The sequence below is a fragment of the Pezoporus occidentalis genome, unplaced genomic scaffold (genome assembly GCF_034315485.1).
Source record: "Pezoporus occidentalis ecotype Australia unplaced genomic scaffold, CSIRO_AGI_Poc_V1 ctg179, whole genome shotgun sequence".
In the NCBI taxonomy this organism is placed as follows: Eukaryota; Metazoa; Chordata; class Aves; order Psittaciformes; family Psittacidae; genus Pezoporus; species Pezoporus occidentalis.
This window is the reverse complement of record NW_026913629.1, coordinates 349524-362847: the sequence shown is the minus strand read 5'-3', so window position 1 is coordinate 362847 and position 13324 is coordinate 349524. Positions and strand designations below refer to the sequence as shown.

At 57.6% G+C, this 13324-nt stretch overlaps 1 protein-coding gene across 1 annotated transcript; it reads left to right on the top strand.

The window, feature by feature from the left end:
- The first annotated feature begins 263 nt into the window (after positions 1-263).
- SSC4D (scavenger receptor cysteine rich family member with 4 domains) lies at positions 264-12523 on the top strand. The gene is made up of 11 exons (XM_062614960.1): positions 264-315; positions 4140-4175; positions 4905-5210; positions 6623-6694; positions 7017-7331; positions 8143-8223; positions 8488-8565; positions 9196-9507; positions 10202-10279; positions 11023-11356; positions 12105-12523. The coding sequence occupies exons 1-10, from the start codon at positions 264-266 to the stop codon at positions 11337-11339; spliced, it is 1647 nt and encodes a 548-aa protein (XP_062470944.1). The 3' UTR covers positions 11340-11356; positions 12105-12523.
- Positions 12524-13324: the final 801 nt, after the last annotated feature.

The window sequence follows — 13324 nt, the reverse complement described above, 5'->3', positions numbered from 1 at the left end:
GCCTGGGGTCAGCCATGGCTCAGCACCGCAGTGGTTAATGCCCCGTGCCAGGGAGCAGGAACGTGCTGGCTCCGACACAAGAATGGCCCTGGATGACAACGTCCCTGCAGGCAGGACACGATGCGAGGGTTTGGCCGGGGCAGGGCAGCAGCGGGGCCGTCTGTCAGCCCTGCCCCGCGGGGGACAAAAGGGGACATTATTCAGAGCGGCAGAGGGATGAATGGAGCATTGAAAGCATCACCTTAGGGAGTGGATTGGTTTCCATGCCCATCGCGGAGCTGCCTGTCTGCTGGCGGGTGTCCTCCGAGCAGAGTGGTGAGAGCAGGGAGGTGGAATAGGGATGTACCCCATCCACATGGCTGCATCCTGCACCTCCAGCACTGGGCTGCTGTCATCTCCCACTGGTGCAGACAACAAAGCCAAAGGCTTGCTCCGGAAGCTTGCAGCACACCCAGCCTATGGTCTTGATGGGAGCTCTTCCCACTGCATTGGAAAACCAGGAGCAGCAAAAGGCTGCTAGAGGGATGCTTTACATCCACAGGGATGCCTTTTGGTCACCAATACATCAGATACCAAGGTCCTTCCCCAAGTTTCTCACCATCAGTAGATGCTTCAAGCAGCAGCAGCCGGTGCACATCCCTTCGGATGTGCCTTGTGTTGGCTGGAGGGACTAAAGGAGGGCTCTGCTTAGCTGAGACTTGCAGCCTGGCTTCAGAGCCAGCGTGTGAAAGCATCCTCACGATGGCACTGCTCCACCAGCACACGCTGCCGTCCCAGTGCTGCTGGCAGCGCGATGCTGGGACCGCTGGGATGCTGGTCCCGGTCCCAGAGGGGTAACGGAAAGCAGGATCAGCCCCATCCTGCTCCCCAGACTGAAACCGAGCTAGGAGTGCATCAGTGATTCCTGAAGGGAGCAGCGAATGAAGGGGAAATGGCATCTTATTTAATCTCTTCCTCGTTTTCTGCCTGACATTCCCCTGTTTGCTTCCTATCTTGTCCCTGCAGATTTCACATCCCCCAGGTGAATGAGGTTCTCCTGTCAGACCCCAGAGGTTTCTGTCTTCCCATATAAATGCCTTTCCCTGCTTTTTCCCTTGGGATGCTGAAGAGCACCAGCGGAGCCAAGACAAAGCAGAGGGTTGGCCATGGCTGTGTCCAGGCTGGGATGGGATGGGGAGCTCCTTCACAGTTCAGCCTGGATTCAGTGTGTGACTCAGTTTACCCACGTGTGGCATGGGGTATATGGTATATACGTGCTATGGGGTTTGCTGGTAACATCACAGATCTGAGGTCCATCCTTCAGGCAGTACAGCAGCCTAAGGCTCTCTCCTTGCTCCCAGTTTTGCCTCATGGATGGATGTGGCCTTGCAGCTTCATCCTGACGTTCAAAACCTCTCTCTTCCTCTCTATCAATCCAACCTGAGTTGTTTTTCCTGTCACTCCTTCACTGCTTCAGTAAGTGATGAGGAGGGGCTTTGTGGGGCCTGCATGGCCCTTGATGGGGCACAGGCTCTGCTGTCCATCACCACTAACACTGTCATTTTCATGTTTCAGGGACATCCTCCTCTCGATACCCATCTGCAGGAGGACCACAGCGCAGCGATGAGACACGGTCCATGTCTGGCCACCCGGCATGGCACAGGGGTGCTGGACATTGGGATGCTGATGCCAGCCACACTGCTCCTTCTCCTCCTCTTCCTCAGCCCCACTGGTGAGCCTCTGCATGCTGCGGTGGGATAGGTAGCTTTAGGTACCCACCACCTCCCTCCTGGCTTTGCAGGAGGAGATTTTCCTCATGGAGCAGGAATACCATGATGTCCCCAACAGCACTGAGTGTGCACAGGGGTGGAAGGAGGAAGTTCAGCTCTTATGTCCCCCCATGACCTATGCGTGATGCCAAGTGCAGCAAGGGCATCCTGCTGAGCATCCATCCCCTGAGGATGATGATCCCAATCACTCCCGGCAGGCGCTGTCCTTCCAGGCTGGAATTGGGAAAAGCCATTCCAGTGTTGGAACATGGTAATTATCCTGGTGTGACTCCATCAGTGTAATTACAGCCGGGCCTCAGCAGGGCCCCACAAGACAAAGCCAGCCGGGAAGCTGGTAAATCACTAACGGAGGGGGATTTGTTCCTGCATGTGGTGGTTATATTTAGCAATAGGAATGGGATGGTGTTTACTTGAGATGGTTTCCCCTTTCCTTTTAGCCTTGTGCAGCTGGATCAGAGGAATGTGGAGGGCTCCCTCTCCTCTCAGAACCCCCTGTTTTCCCCTCATCCCTCGCTGCTGCAGACATAACAGGCACATGTTCTCCCGGTCTCTTGTGACTTTGCTGGAGGATGCTCTCAAATGAGTATTTCAGAGCTTTGATTTTGACTTAAAAGGGAGATGAATATTGAATATTTAACAGTGTCCTTTCCTCCACTGCTTCCTCTGCACTGGAGTGGACTCAGTGCTAAAAACCAATACAAACCAGGAGCAAAAGCTCTTCCTAAAAAGCCACATTCCCGGGCAGGGGGGATCTGAGTTACCTCTCTCCTGTTACCCAGCCCATGGGGCTGCTGTGTCCTTCATCATCCTCTCCCTCATTGAGCCCCTCTGTTCCCTTGGTCTCCTGTTTAATCCCTACTTCTCTCTTGGCATCACAGCATCGCTCTCCAGCCTGCCTGGGTCCAGCAACGGGTGGCATCTGGCTCCTAGCCCTTACTCCTGGGTGCTAAGTCATAGCTACAGCAGCCAGTTGCCTTACTCCCATTTCTCCTGGGGCTTCCAGGTCTTTCTTTGACAACCCTGTTTTGCAGCTGACTTCATAGTCTCCCAGGCAACGTTCTAAGCAAGGCAGAAGGGAGGTGGGTTCATCCGCTCGACCATCACATTGCTTCTCATGGTGGTGACATCCTCCTCCGGAGCAGGAGGGATCGACCTTCCTGTCATTGCTCGTGGGCTGAGCGTGAAGCAGGACAGGGCTGCTCCAAGCCAGGGGTAGGAAAAGAGGCCACGGAGCCACCCCGGGTGTTGATCACCCCTTGGGTGCTATAACTGGTGTGGAGGGATTTAACTTGAACGCTGTCATCCATCTGTGCAGCCGGAGTCTCATCCCGAGGCGCTCTGGATGCAGGAGTTGGTCTGTGCTGCCTTCCAGCATCCTGAGGCTTGCAAACCCCTGAGGCACCCTATGGGGCAATGACAGGGGCATCCACAAGGTCCAAACACCCGTCCCCATCCACTGTCCCCCAGGGCACCATTGCCATGAGCCCCCGCACAACCTGGAGACCTCTGTGCCTCGTGTGTGCAGCATCCAAGGGGGACCCCACATCATTGGGGCTGAGAGGGGATTTGTGCCCGTGTAGCACCCAACCTATGGGAGAGGGTCCAGCCTGGTGTGGGGAGCGGGTTGCTGGGGGAGCTTTGGATCTGCCCATGGGCAGCATCCGTACCCCTGCTTGTGGGCTGCTGGCAGAGCACTTTCAGAGCCCCTATTTAAGCCCAGCTGATGGGGATGGGGATGCATCCTGCAGGCGTTCAGCTCCCTCCAGATGCTGCTTGTTCACGCTGGGCTGAGAATTAAATAGGAATGAAAGCCCCAAGGCAGCTGCTTCTCCTGTGGCTGGGAAGCTGAGCCCCGAGGCAGAAATCACCAGGGGTCTGTCTGTGTGCAGCAGACATGGAGCTGCCCTTCCAGAGCCAGCTGCGATCGAGAGACCTCATCCTGATGTTCCGACAGCCCTGGGTTACACCAGCGTGCAGGAGACCAGCAGCAATCCCCTGGGTTTGCATGAAGCCAGTTTTGTTTAATGGGATAACCACGGAGGAATCCCTCCTCTCCCACCTCGCTCTGCTCCTTCCCGGCTGCAGGAGGATGTTTCTGCAGCAAACCCTTGCTAAGCCCTTGGCAGCATCACCCAGGCTCTGGCTCCCGGCCAGGCTGGGATCCCGTGTCTGTGGTCCATGCTCCCCTCTGCTCCCTCTACCATGCACCTCTTCTCTTGGAGCTTGGTGTCATCGGCACCCCAAAGGGTGTCAACAAGGGGACAGGCACCCGCCGTGCCCTGCATCCCTGCTGCTGTCAGCCTCCGAGCTGCATCCATCCTCACTGCAAGGATGCTGCGGAGATCTGATCCCTTTCCTTCTCCCTTGCAGGCACCAGCTCGGAGCCCGCACTGCTGCCATTCCCGGGTGAGATCCTTGTCTTCAAGCCATTCTTCTCCAGGAAGTTTTGTAGTTCAAAAGTGTGGGTTTTGGTTAAAAATGGGGTTTGGTGGATTTCAGAAAGTTTTGGAACCTTTGGCATATTGGTTTGGAACAAAAAGTGGCAAAAAAGAGCTGAACTCCTTTTACAAAAAGGAATTAGAGTTTCCTTATTATCCCTATTCCACGTATTATCCCGAGAGGGGAATTTTGCCACCTCCTGCTGACTCCCTATGCCATTTGTTGTGCCCAAGCAAGTAATTCCCTGGATGTGGCCAGCCAGAGGTGGTTATACACCCACGGCTTGAGAGATCATCTCCATCCCACCAGTTCCCATGTAGGACCAGGCCTGGATGGTCCATTGAAGCTAATGAAAATGTGCTAATTGCATCTTGTCACTCGTCACCATCACATGTCCACTTCCCTCTTCTCCCACTGGGTTATTGCCCAGGCAAGATGATGGGATTCTTCTCCCATTGGATTATTACCCAGGCCATTAGTAGACAAGATGATGGGATGATGGTGCCTCTCATGTATGTATTGAGATGCTCTGAGTCTTCATGTCTGAGAAGCCCATGATCAGCCATTGGGTAGCACCAAGCCAACAGCTGCCTCGTGCTACAGCAAAGGGCCACCAGCTCATGTGAGGAGCAGAGATTTGGGGCCAATAGGGCTCACGTCCTCCTCATGGCACCTCCTTTGTGCCCATCCTTGCAGAGATCCGCCTCTCCAACGGGCCCAGCCGGTGCCAGGGCCGAGTGGAGATCTTCTACAATGGCTCCTGGGGGACGGTGTGCGATGACGACTGGGACCTCGTGGATGCCAACGTTGTGTGTCGCCAGCTGGGCTGTGGCCACGCCATCACCCTCCCTCCTGCCATGGCCTTCGGCCAAGGGAGCGGACCCATCTTCCTGGACAACGTGGACTGCAAGGGCCGGGAGGTGGCCTTGAGCGAGTGCTGGAGCCATGGATGGGGCATCCACAACTGCTACCACTATGAGGATGTGGCTGTCGTATGCAATGGTAACGAGGTTTGGTTCCTTGGGGGCAAGGAGAGCAGAGGTGCAGTTGCCCTGGGGGAGCCCAAGAGCTGTGTCTTATACCCTGGGTCAGCCAAACCTCCTCTGCATCCTTCCTCCACCCTTGTCCTCCATCCAGGTCACCTCCCAGCTCAGCATGCTGGTGCTCCATAAGGTGACCAGCCTGTTCTGTGCTCCCCGTCACTCCCAGCTCAGGGACTTTGCAACCTCTCCAGCAGGATCCCTGGGGAAAGAGCACATGGTGACCCACATTCCTGCCTCTGAGTCAGCCGCTGCCCGACTGCGCTTCCCCCCTTTTGTCTTGTCTTGCTTTAAATTGCCGAGCTTTTCAGTAGGAAATGTTCCTAAAGGTGAGAAAAGCGGTGGAAAGTGTTGGCAAGAGAAAGTGGAACAGCTCCGTGCCCACCACTATAGACCCAACGTGTTCCTCCTGCAGTTATGTAGGGTTTGCTCAGCAGCCACACATCAATGACAGGCAAACGTGAGGATGTGCAGACCTGGAGCTCAGCCACAGCTGCAACTGCTCAGTGCATCCCTGCATCCCGCAGGCTTGGAAAGGGCTGGGATGCTGGGCTGGCAACCAGAGAGAGGAAGCTGTGAACTGAGCAGGAGCCCTGCACCAAGGCACTGCTGGAGACAGGAGGGGGAAGGATTGGAGAAGGAGGAGATAGGTCTGAGGGCAGAGGAGCAGCTTGAGCCCTTGGGTGTTTGTAGCTTGGTGGGTGATGGAGACCTGGAGATGCTCCTCTCCTGAGAGGAGATGCAGGAGTCCACCCAAGCACCAGACCCCAGGAAAGGTGCTTCCTCTGTGTAGAAGCTTTCAGGAGCCAGCTTGGTTCTGTTGGTTGTGGTTCCAGAGGGAAGCATGGGGTCAGGAAGCTCTTCTCCATGTTGGTGAAGCACTTCCCGGGATGCTTCCCACAACCCTTGGCATGCGAGTGGCTGCCTGTCAGATCACCCCAATAAACTCACCATGAGGAGATGGGACACGATGGCTTGATCCAACATTGTTAGCAAAAGAAAGAGAGGTAAAATCAAGGTATTACTGGTTTTTACATATATATGCCATGATTTCGGATCCAAATCCCATGATGGGTGGGATGCTGACTCCTCACAGCTGAGTGCAGCTGTATGGTTTAGTCCAGGTCCCCATGCCACAGCTTCCCACTGTGCCAGCAGCCAAGGTCCTGGCTCCATCCATCCATCCACCTTCCTGCACCTACCATGGGGCAGATAGCGCCGGGCAGGGCAGTGCAGCTGCAAGCCCATCGTTCTTTCCCCATTGAGGCTAGTTTGGTGCAAACCCTCTTGATGTCCATGGAGGGAAAGGCAGCACACAGGGCTCCTGGATGGATCACTGTGGGATGGATGCCACCTCTCTGCTTCCCTTTGCAGAGCTGTCACCCACACAAGCCAGCGAAGGACCGACAAGCAGGACCCTCACAGCCTCAGTGCAGGATGGGGAAAGTAAGCTGCTTGGCTTCACTTACAGGGGGCTGGGAGAGAGCAGCATCCATCACCTTCCCTCCTGCCCCCATAACCCACTGCCCCTCCATGAAGCACCCCAACACTCTGGCTCCAGGGGGCAGATCCCCAGGAACCCTGTCCTAACGCTGGCCATGGCCAAACCCTATCCCAGATGTACCCATCAGTGGTGCTGCCCCAAAGCATCCCCCCTTCCCCGCTGTTTCTCACCACGGGCAGTGAGGGATGCAGGCTCGGTGGCATCGCTGTGTGGTGACCCCCTGGGGAAGGGAACGTCCTTCTCACCCTGTTACCCACCCTGCAGGCGACGGCAGCATCCGCCTGGTGAGAGGGACCGACTCCTGCCAGGGCCGGGTGGAGATCTTCTACCGCGGGAGCTGGGGCACCGTGTGTGACGATGACTGGGGCCTGAGCGATGCCAGCGTGGTCTGCAAGCAGCTGGGATGCGGCCAAGCCCTGGATTACAAGAGCAATGCCTATTTCGGCTACGGCACGGGGCTCATCCTGCTGGACAACGTCAACTGCGATGGCAGCGAGCCCTTCCTGTCCGCCTGCTACAGCCTCGGATGGGGCATCCATAACTGCGGACACCACGAGGATGCTGGGGTCATCTGTGCAGGTACCAGGGCAGAGCATCGCTGTCAGGGTGGAAATCCAGCGATGTCGCTGTCTCCAAGGGGAAACCACCTCAGATGGATGCTGACATGCCCAAGGTCAGGCAGGGATCCGGGTGCTGTGTGCAGGAGCATCCTTGCATCCTTTCTCCTTACCTGCCGTCATCCCGGTGCTCCGGAGCCTGGAACACAGCCCGAGCTGTGGTTTGCAATGGAAATGCATCTGCTGGGCTGCCATTTCCCTGCTCTGCTGGCTGGAAAACAAGCCGCCAGCATCCGGAAGGAGCTGGGCACCGGGACCAGAGGCCTCCCCTTCCCTCCCTGAGTGATGTATTCCTGCCCTTATAATGGCAATAATGCCCTTGAATTCCCTTGTTGTCACGGGAGCAGTAAGCGCCAGTGCTTTTCCCTTTCCCACTATTAAGTGACAAATGGGCTGATGAAGGAGAAATCAGGCTGGTCCTTCCCTCCTTAAACATCCCCATCCCATGGGCATGGAGCCGATGGCACCACCGTGCACAGCCCTTAAACAGTGGGGCAGGGGAGAACCAAGCTTTAGAGCCATCAAACCCGATAAACCCCCAAGGAGAAGCAAGGGGCCCCTCAGTGCTGCATGTGGGACCTCAGCACTTGGGCTGGGTGGGGGAGAAGCAGAATCTCCAGGACATGGGTAGCAGGGATGTGGCGATGGACACGGTCCATCTCCATCCCCATCATCCCGGAGCACCCAGACTCCAGGTCTGCCTCATGGAGTCAGCAGGTTCATGGCTTTGCAGCTTCTCCCCATGTGTCACCTCTGTCCCTTTGTCACCGCAGGGCTGGACACGTCCACCATCACGTCCTTCACCACCTCGGGGACCCTGGACTATGAGGAGACGTTCACTGCCACGGCCACAGGTAGGGGAGAGCCACCCTGCTCATCCTTGTGCCATAGCCGGGGGCTTGCTGGGGGGGCCGACCATGTCTCCTATGTCCTCCTTTGACCCAGCACAGTCACCCTGGGTCCTGCTGCATGCAGGTGAGCCGGGGGGTGACACTGACCACGGCAGGAGCTTGCCATGGGGCTGTCGTGGTGATAGAGGCCATTGGCACCTAGCAGAGGGGCAGCAGGTGCTGGGTCTGGACCTGCTCAGCACCCTCCTGTGCCCATGGTTGTCCCAGCAGTGACAGACAGCAGGGACCAGCCCTCCGAGGCCACCGAGGTGCTCACCACCGCTCTCCTCACCATCGAGCAGGAAAGTGAGTGCACGGCCACTGCTGGCTCTGCACAGCATCCTTGTCCAGAGCATCCCCACAGCATCCCCAGGGGCTCACCTCGCATCCCAGGGCTCACCCCATGCTCCCAGGGAGCTCACCCCGTGCCCTGCAAGGGTTCACCCCACATCTTCAGGGATCACTCCATGCTCACAGTGTTCACCCCGGGCTGCTTGGGAGTCCCCCCCTCTCCTCAGGGTCACCCCACATTCCTGGGAGTCCCCCTGGGGGCTCACCCCATGCTCCCCAGGGGCTCACCCCGCATCTCCAGGACTCACCCCATGCTTCCCAGGGGCTCATTCCATGCCTCTAAGGGCTCACCCCCACATCCCCAGGGCTCCCTCCATCTCCCCATGGGGTTGCTTATATTTCCCCATAGCTCACCCCTCATCCCCAGGCCTCACCCCACACTCCCCGCTACCTCACCCCACATCCCCAGGGCTCACCCAAGGGCTCCCGCACATCCCCAGGGCTCCCCCCATGCCCCCAGGGTGTTGCTCCCGCGTATCCCCAGCGATTACCCCACAACCCAAGGGCTCCCCCCCCCCATCACCCCGTACCCCGATGGCCACCCATTACCACGGCACCCGTCTCAGACCCCCCGTTCCCCGCAAGGCACCGGCGTGCGGCTGTCGAGCGGCAACGGGAGCTGCCGCGGGCGGGTGGAGGTGCGGCACGGCGGGACATGGGGCACGGTGTGCGACGACGACTGGGACTTCCCGGACGCGGCCGTGGTGTGCAGGCAGCTGGGCTGCGGCCCCGCTCTCGCCGCCACCGTGCTCGGCTCCTTCGGCTACGGCAGCGGGCCCGTGCTGCTGGACAACGTGGGCTGCGGAGGCGGCGAGGAGCGGCTCCAGGACTGCTTCCACCTCGGCTGGGGGCAGCACAACTGCGGGCACCACGAGGATGCCGGAGTCATCTGCCAAGGTGCGGGGATGCTGGAGGAGGGCTCCTCGGTTGGGATGCAGGGGGAGGACAAGGGGATGGGGTCAGGAACACGGGGGGGTTAGGCTGGAGGTGAGGAGGTTCTTCCCTGTGAGGGTGGTGAGGCGCTGGTGCACAAAGACGTGGTGAATGCTCCATCACCGGACGGGGCTTGGAGCAGCCTGCTCTAGTGGAAGGTGTCCCTGCCCGTTGCAGGGGTTGAGACTGGATGAGCTTAAGGTCCCTTCTAACCCAAACCATTCTATGAGTCTATGGCTCTTGCCTTGCCATCTGGGTGGGAGAAGTGGGATGGATGCAACCATCCAGGTGTCTGCTTGGTAGCATGGAAATTCAATGGGATAATGGGTGCAGGGAGGATTTTGGCCTCCCTACACCCTCCGATGCTCAGGCTGGCTGTGGGAAATAGGGTTTGCAAAATGGGGTTCTAGGTGAATGTGAGCCCCAGAACATGGGGCTCCTCCTGCCCACAGTGGTTGGATGCTGTGGTGCCCAGTGATGGCTGGAGCATGGGTACCACCTCTGCTCTCTGTTTGTGTCCTGGAAGCGTGGTGGCTGCCCATCCCACTCCACTCATCCCTGCATCCATACCCAGACACCCCATGCTGCTTCTGGGTGCCCCTGACCAGGGGCAAAGACATCCCGAGTCACTTTTCCCACCCCTTCTCCACTGCACCAGATCCTGATGATGCTGGAGACCATTCCCAAGAAGCCACCACTACAACCACCACGCTGACCTCAACTCGTCCCAAGGATGGTAAGTATTGAGGTATCACCTGGGGATGCAGTACCAGCCCTGAGGATGCTCTGCACCAGCACAGGATGGAAACTGAAGTGGCTTGGTCAGAGAAGCCTGAAGCACTGACACTGAGCAGCCCAGGGGAGGGGGAAAAGACACAGTGGTGGGACCATTAAGCTGTGGCTTCTCCTGGTGCCTCTAGGGATGGTCCAGGCAGGGGAGGTGATGGACATCAGGTGATGGACTGCTAAGTGATGGTGGGGAGAGTAAGTGATGGAGCTTAATGGGGAGAGAAGGTGATGGAGCTTGATGGGGAGAGGAGGTGATGGAGCGTGATGGGGAGAGGAGGTGATGGAGCTTGATGGGGAGAGGAGGTGATGGAGCTTGATGGGGAGAGGAGGTGATGGAGCTTGATGGGGAGAGGAGGTGATGGAGCTTGATGGGGGAGGAGGTGATGGAGCGTGATGGGGAGAGGAGGGAATGGACCAACGGGTCTGATCTGAACAGAGATTATTGTCTGTTCATTCAACTTGAACATTCACCTCGATGCATTGTGGGTCAGCCCCAGCTCACTCCCTTGTGCTCCTGCCTATGCAGAGGCAGTGCAGGGCAATCCAGAGACCAGGGCTCTTCTTGCCTTGGGACCAACCGGACCATTCTCCATCACTCCTGCAGACCCATCCCAGCGGGTACCACTGCCCCAGTGGTGATGGTGAACGCAGACAGAGTCCCCCTCATCCCTCAGCCCATGCCCTCCACAGGGTCCCTGCGCCTGGTGAACGGCAGCCACCGGTGCGAGGGGCGCGTGGAGCTGTTCCTCCTGTCGCAGTGGGGCACGGTGTGCGACGACGCCTGGGACCTGCGTGACGCCGGGGTCGTGTGCCGGCAGCTGGGCTGCGGCCGCGCCGTGGCGGCCTGGGGCGAGGCGCGGTACGGGCAGGGCACCGGGTACATCTTCCTCGACAACCTCAAGTGCCAGGGGCACGAGGCCTCGCTGCTGCGCTGCTCCCACATCCGCTGGGACGTCCACAACTGCGACCACTCCGAGGATGCCGGTGCTGCCTGCAGCAGCCGGTGAGCGCGAGCAGCGCGGAGGTGAGCGGGGATGGGGATGGTGGAGGGGGTGATGCACACAAAGGGGGTGCTGGCTGGGGACTCTTTGAGGATGGGGAGAGCTGGGTGAAGATTGGGTTTTATAAGCCACAGAATGGTTTGGGTTGGAAAAGGCCTTAAGAGCATCCAGTTCCAACCCCTGCCATGAGCAGGGACACCTTCCACTACAGCAGGTTGCTCCAAACCCCATCCAACATGGCCTTGAACACTGCCAGGGATGGGGCAGCCACAGCTTCTCTGGGCACCCTGTGCCAGCACCTCAGCACCCTCACAGGGAAGAACTTGCTCCTTATCCCCAACCTGAACTTCCCCTGTTTCAGTTTGAACCCATCACCCCTTGTCCTATCCCTACAGTCCCTGATGAAGAGCCCCTCTCCAGATGAGGTTTCCTCAGCTCCTAAAACACTGGCTGCATCTTCCCACCCCCCCCCCACCCCCCCCCCCCAAGCTGCCCCTTGGGAAAACAAATCCATTTTGGTGTGAAATCTGGTTGGTTTCAGCCATTTCACTGAAGAGATGAGGAAAATGGATTTTCAGCTGTGAAAACAACATTACATTATGCTCAGACAATGTAAAAAGGGGGCTGAAACCAAACCAGGACATTCCAGTGCCTCTGCACGAAGTCACTGCAGTGCTGCAATTTGCTTTGCAACCCCCAGCAATGCAAATACCAGGTTTTTGTTCTCCTTTTGGCAGAACAAATACCAAATCCTCACCAATTTCCTTGCAGCAGTGATGCAGGGGCTGGATCTCACACCATCTGCAGCCCCATCCTGCTTTGCTGCTGCCCAGTATTTCTCCCTCGTGCCCATTCCACCTCCTATTTCTTCTGCTGAGATTTCCCTTCAGCACAGCCAGTCTCTGCCTCGTTTTCCTATGGTGAAAATCCACAGGGAAAACCCTAAATCCCTTCCCAGCACAAGGATGCTGAGCCCAGTCCCTTCCCCAGCATCACGCCTTTGTGGTAAGGGCTGTATCCCTCCCAGATCAGGTGGAAGGACCCATCCTGCAGCCCCATCGCTGCGTGTGATGTCTGATGGACACCAACAAAATGACCTTCCTGATTCCATGGATGGGGTGTGAGGGTGGGAGTGGCTCATGCAGAGGCAGGGAGCGGGTCCCAGCTGCTCCCTCTGCCCTGCTCACTCCTCTGGTTGTGCTATCCTTTTGTCAATAATAGATCGCGCACGTCCCTGCCTTGTTCTGGGGGCTTTTTTCTTCCCCATTATTTTTCTTATATGTGTTTGGGATTGTTTTGTGAATAAATAAAAGACCTTTGAAAGTGTGCTGAGTCATGGAGTCATGGAATCATGGAATGGGACAGTAAAGCTCATCCAGTTCCAACCCCTGCCATGGAAAGGGACACCTTCCATTAGAGCAGGTTGCTCCAAGCCCCATCCAGCCTGGCCTTGAGCACTGCCAGGGATGGGGCATTCACCACTTCTCACTTCCCTGCCATTCCCTGGGCTGGGAACAAGCGATGCCCCAGGCCCAGAGGTGAGGGCTCAGCTCCTGCTGCCCAATATTGGTGCAAATCCCTTGATGCTCCCTGAGCATCCCTCAATTCCCAACTAACTGGGAGCTGAGTTTGGACCCTTCCCCACCCCAGCTCCCGGGGGACAGCCCTGACCCACACCAGGCTTATGGAGATGAGGTTGGGTCCAGATTCGGGTTTGGTCCCATTGGGATTTGGCAGCCCCATGGAGCTGAAGTGGGTGCGTTGGTTGTTGTTGTGCTGCCGTAGAGGCTCTGCAGTGCTGATGGCAGTAACTCCAGTGCTGCTTGCTAACAACAGAGGAGCAGATGGGAAGAGATTGTCCTGGGAGCTGCAGACCCTGTTCCTGCCTGCGGGGAGAGGCTGGGACCAGGATACAGGGTTCCATGATTTGGGGATGCTTTTCTGCACCCCAATTGGGCATCACACATCACGGTGTGGCTGTGGCATCACGC

Excerpts from the sequence above, each read along its gene's own strand:
- SSC4D (XM_062614960.1), top strand. The coding sequence starts at position 264 with ATGCCCATCGCGGAGCTGCCTGTCTGCTGGCGGGTGTCCTCCGAGCAG. Across the intron at positions 5,211-6,622 it reads TGTGGCTGTCGTATGCAATG|AGCTGTCACCCACACAAGCC; the intron begins GTAACGAGGTTT and ends TTCCCTTTGCAG. Across the intron at positions 9,508-10,201 it reads TGCCGGAGTCATCTGCCAAG|ATCCTGATGATGCTGGAGAC; the intron begins GTGCGGGGATGC and ends CCACTGCACCAG.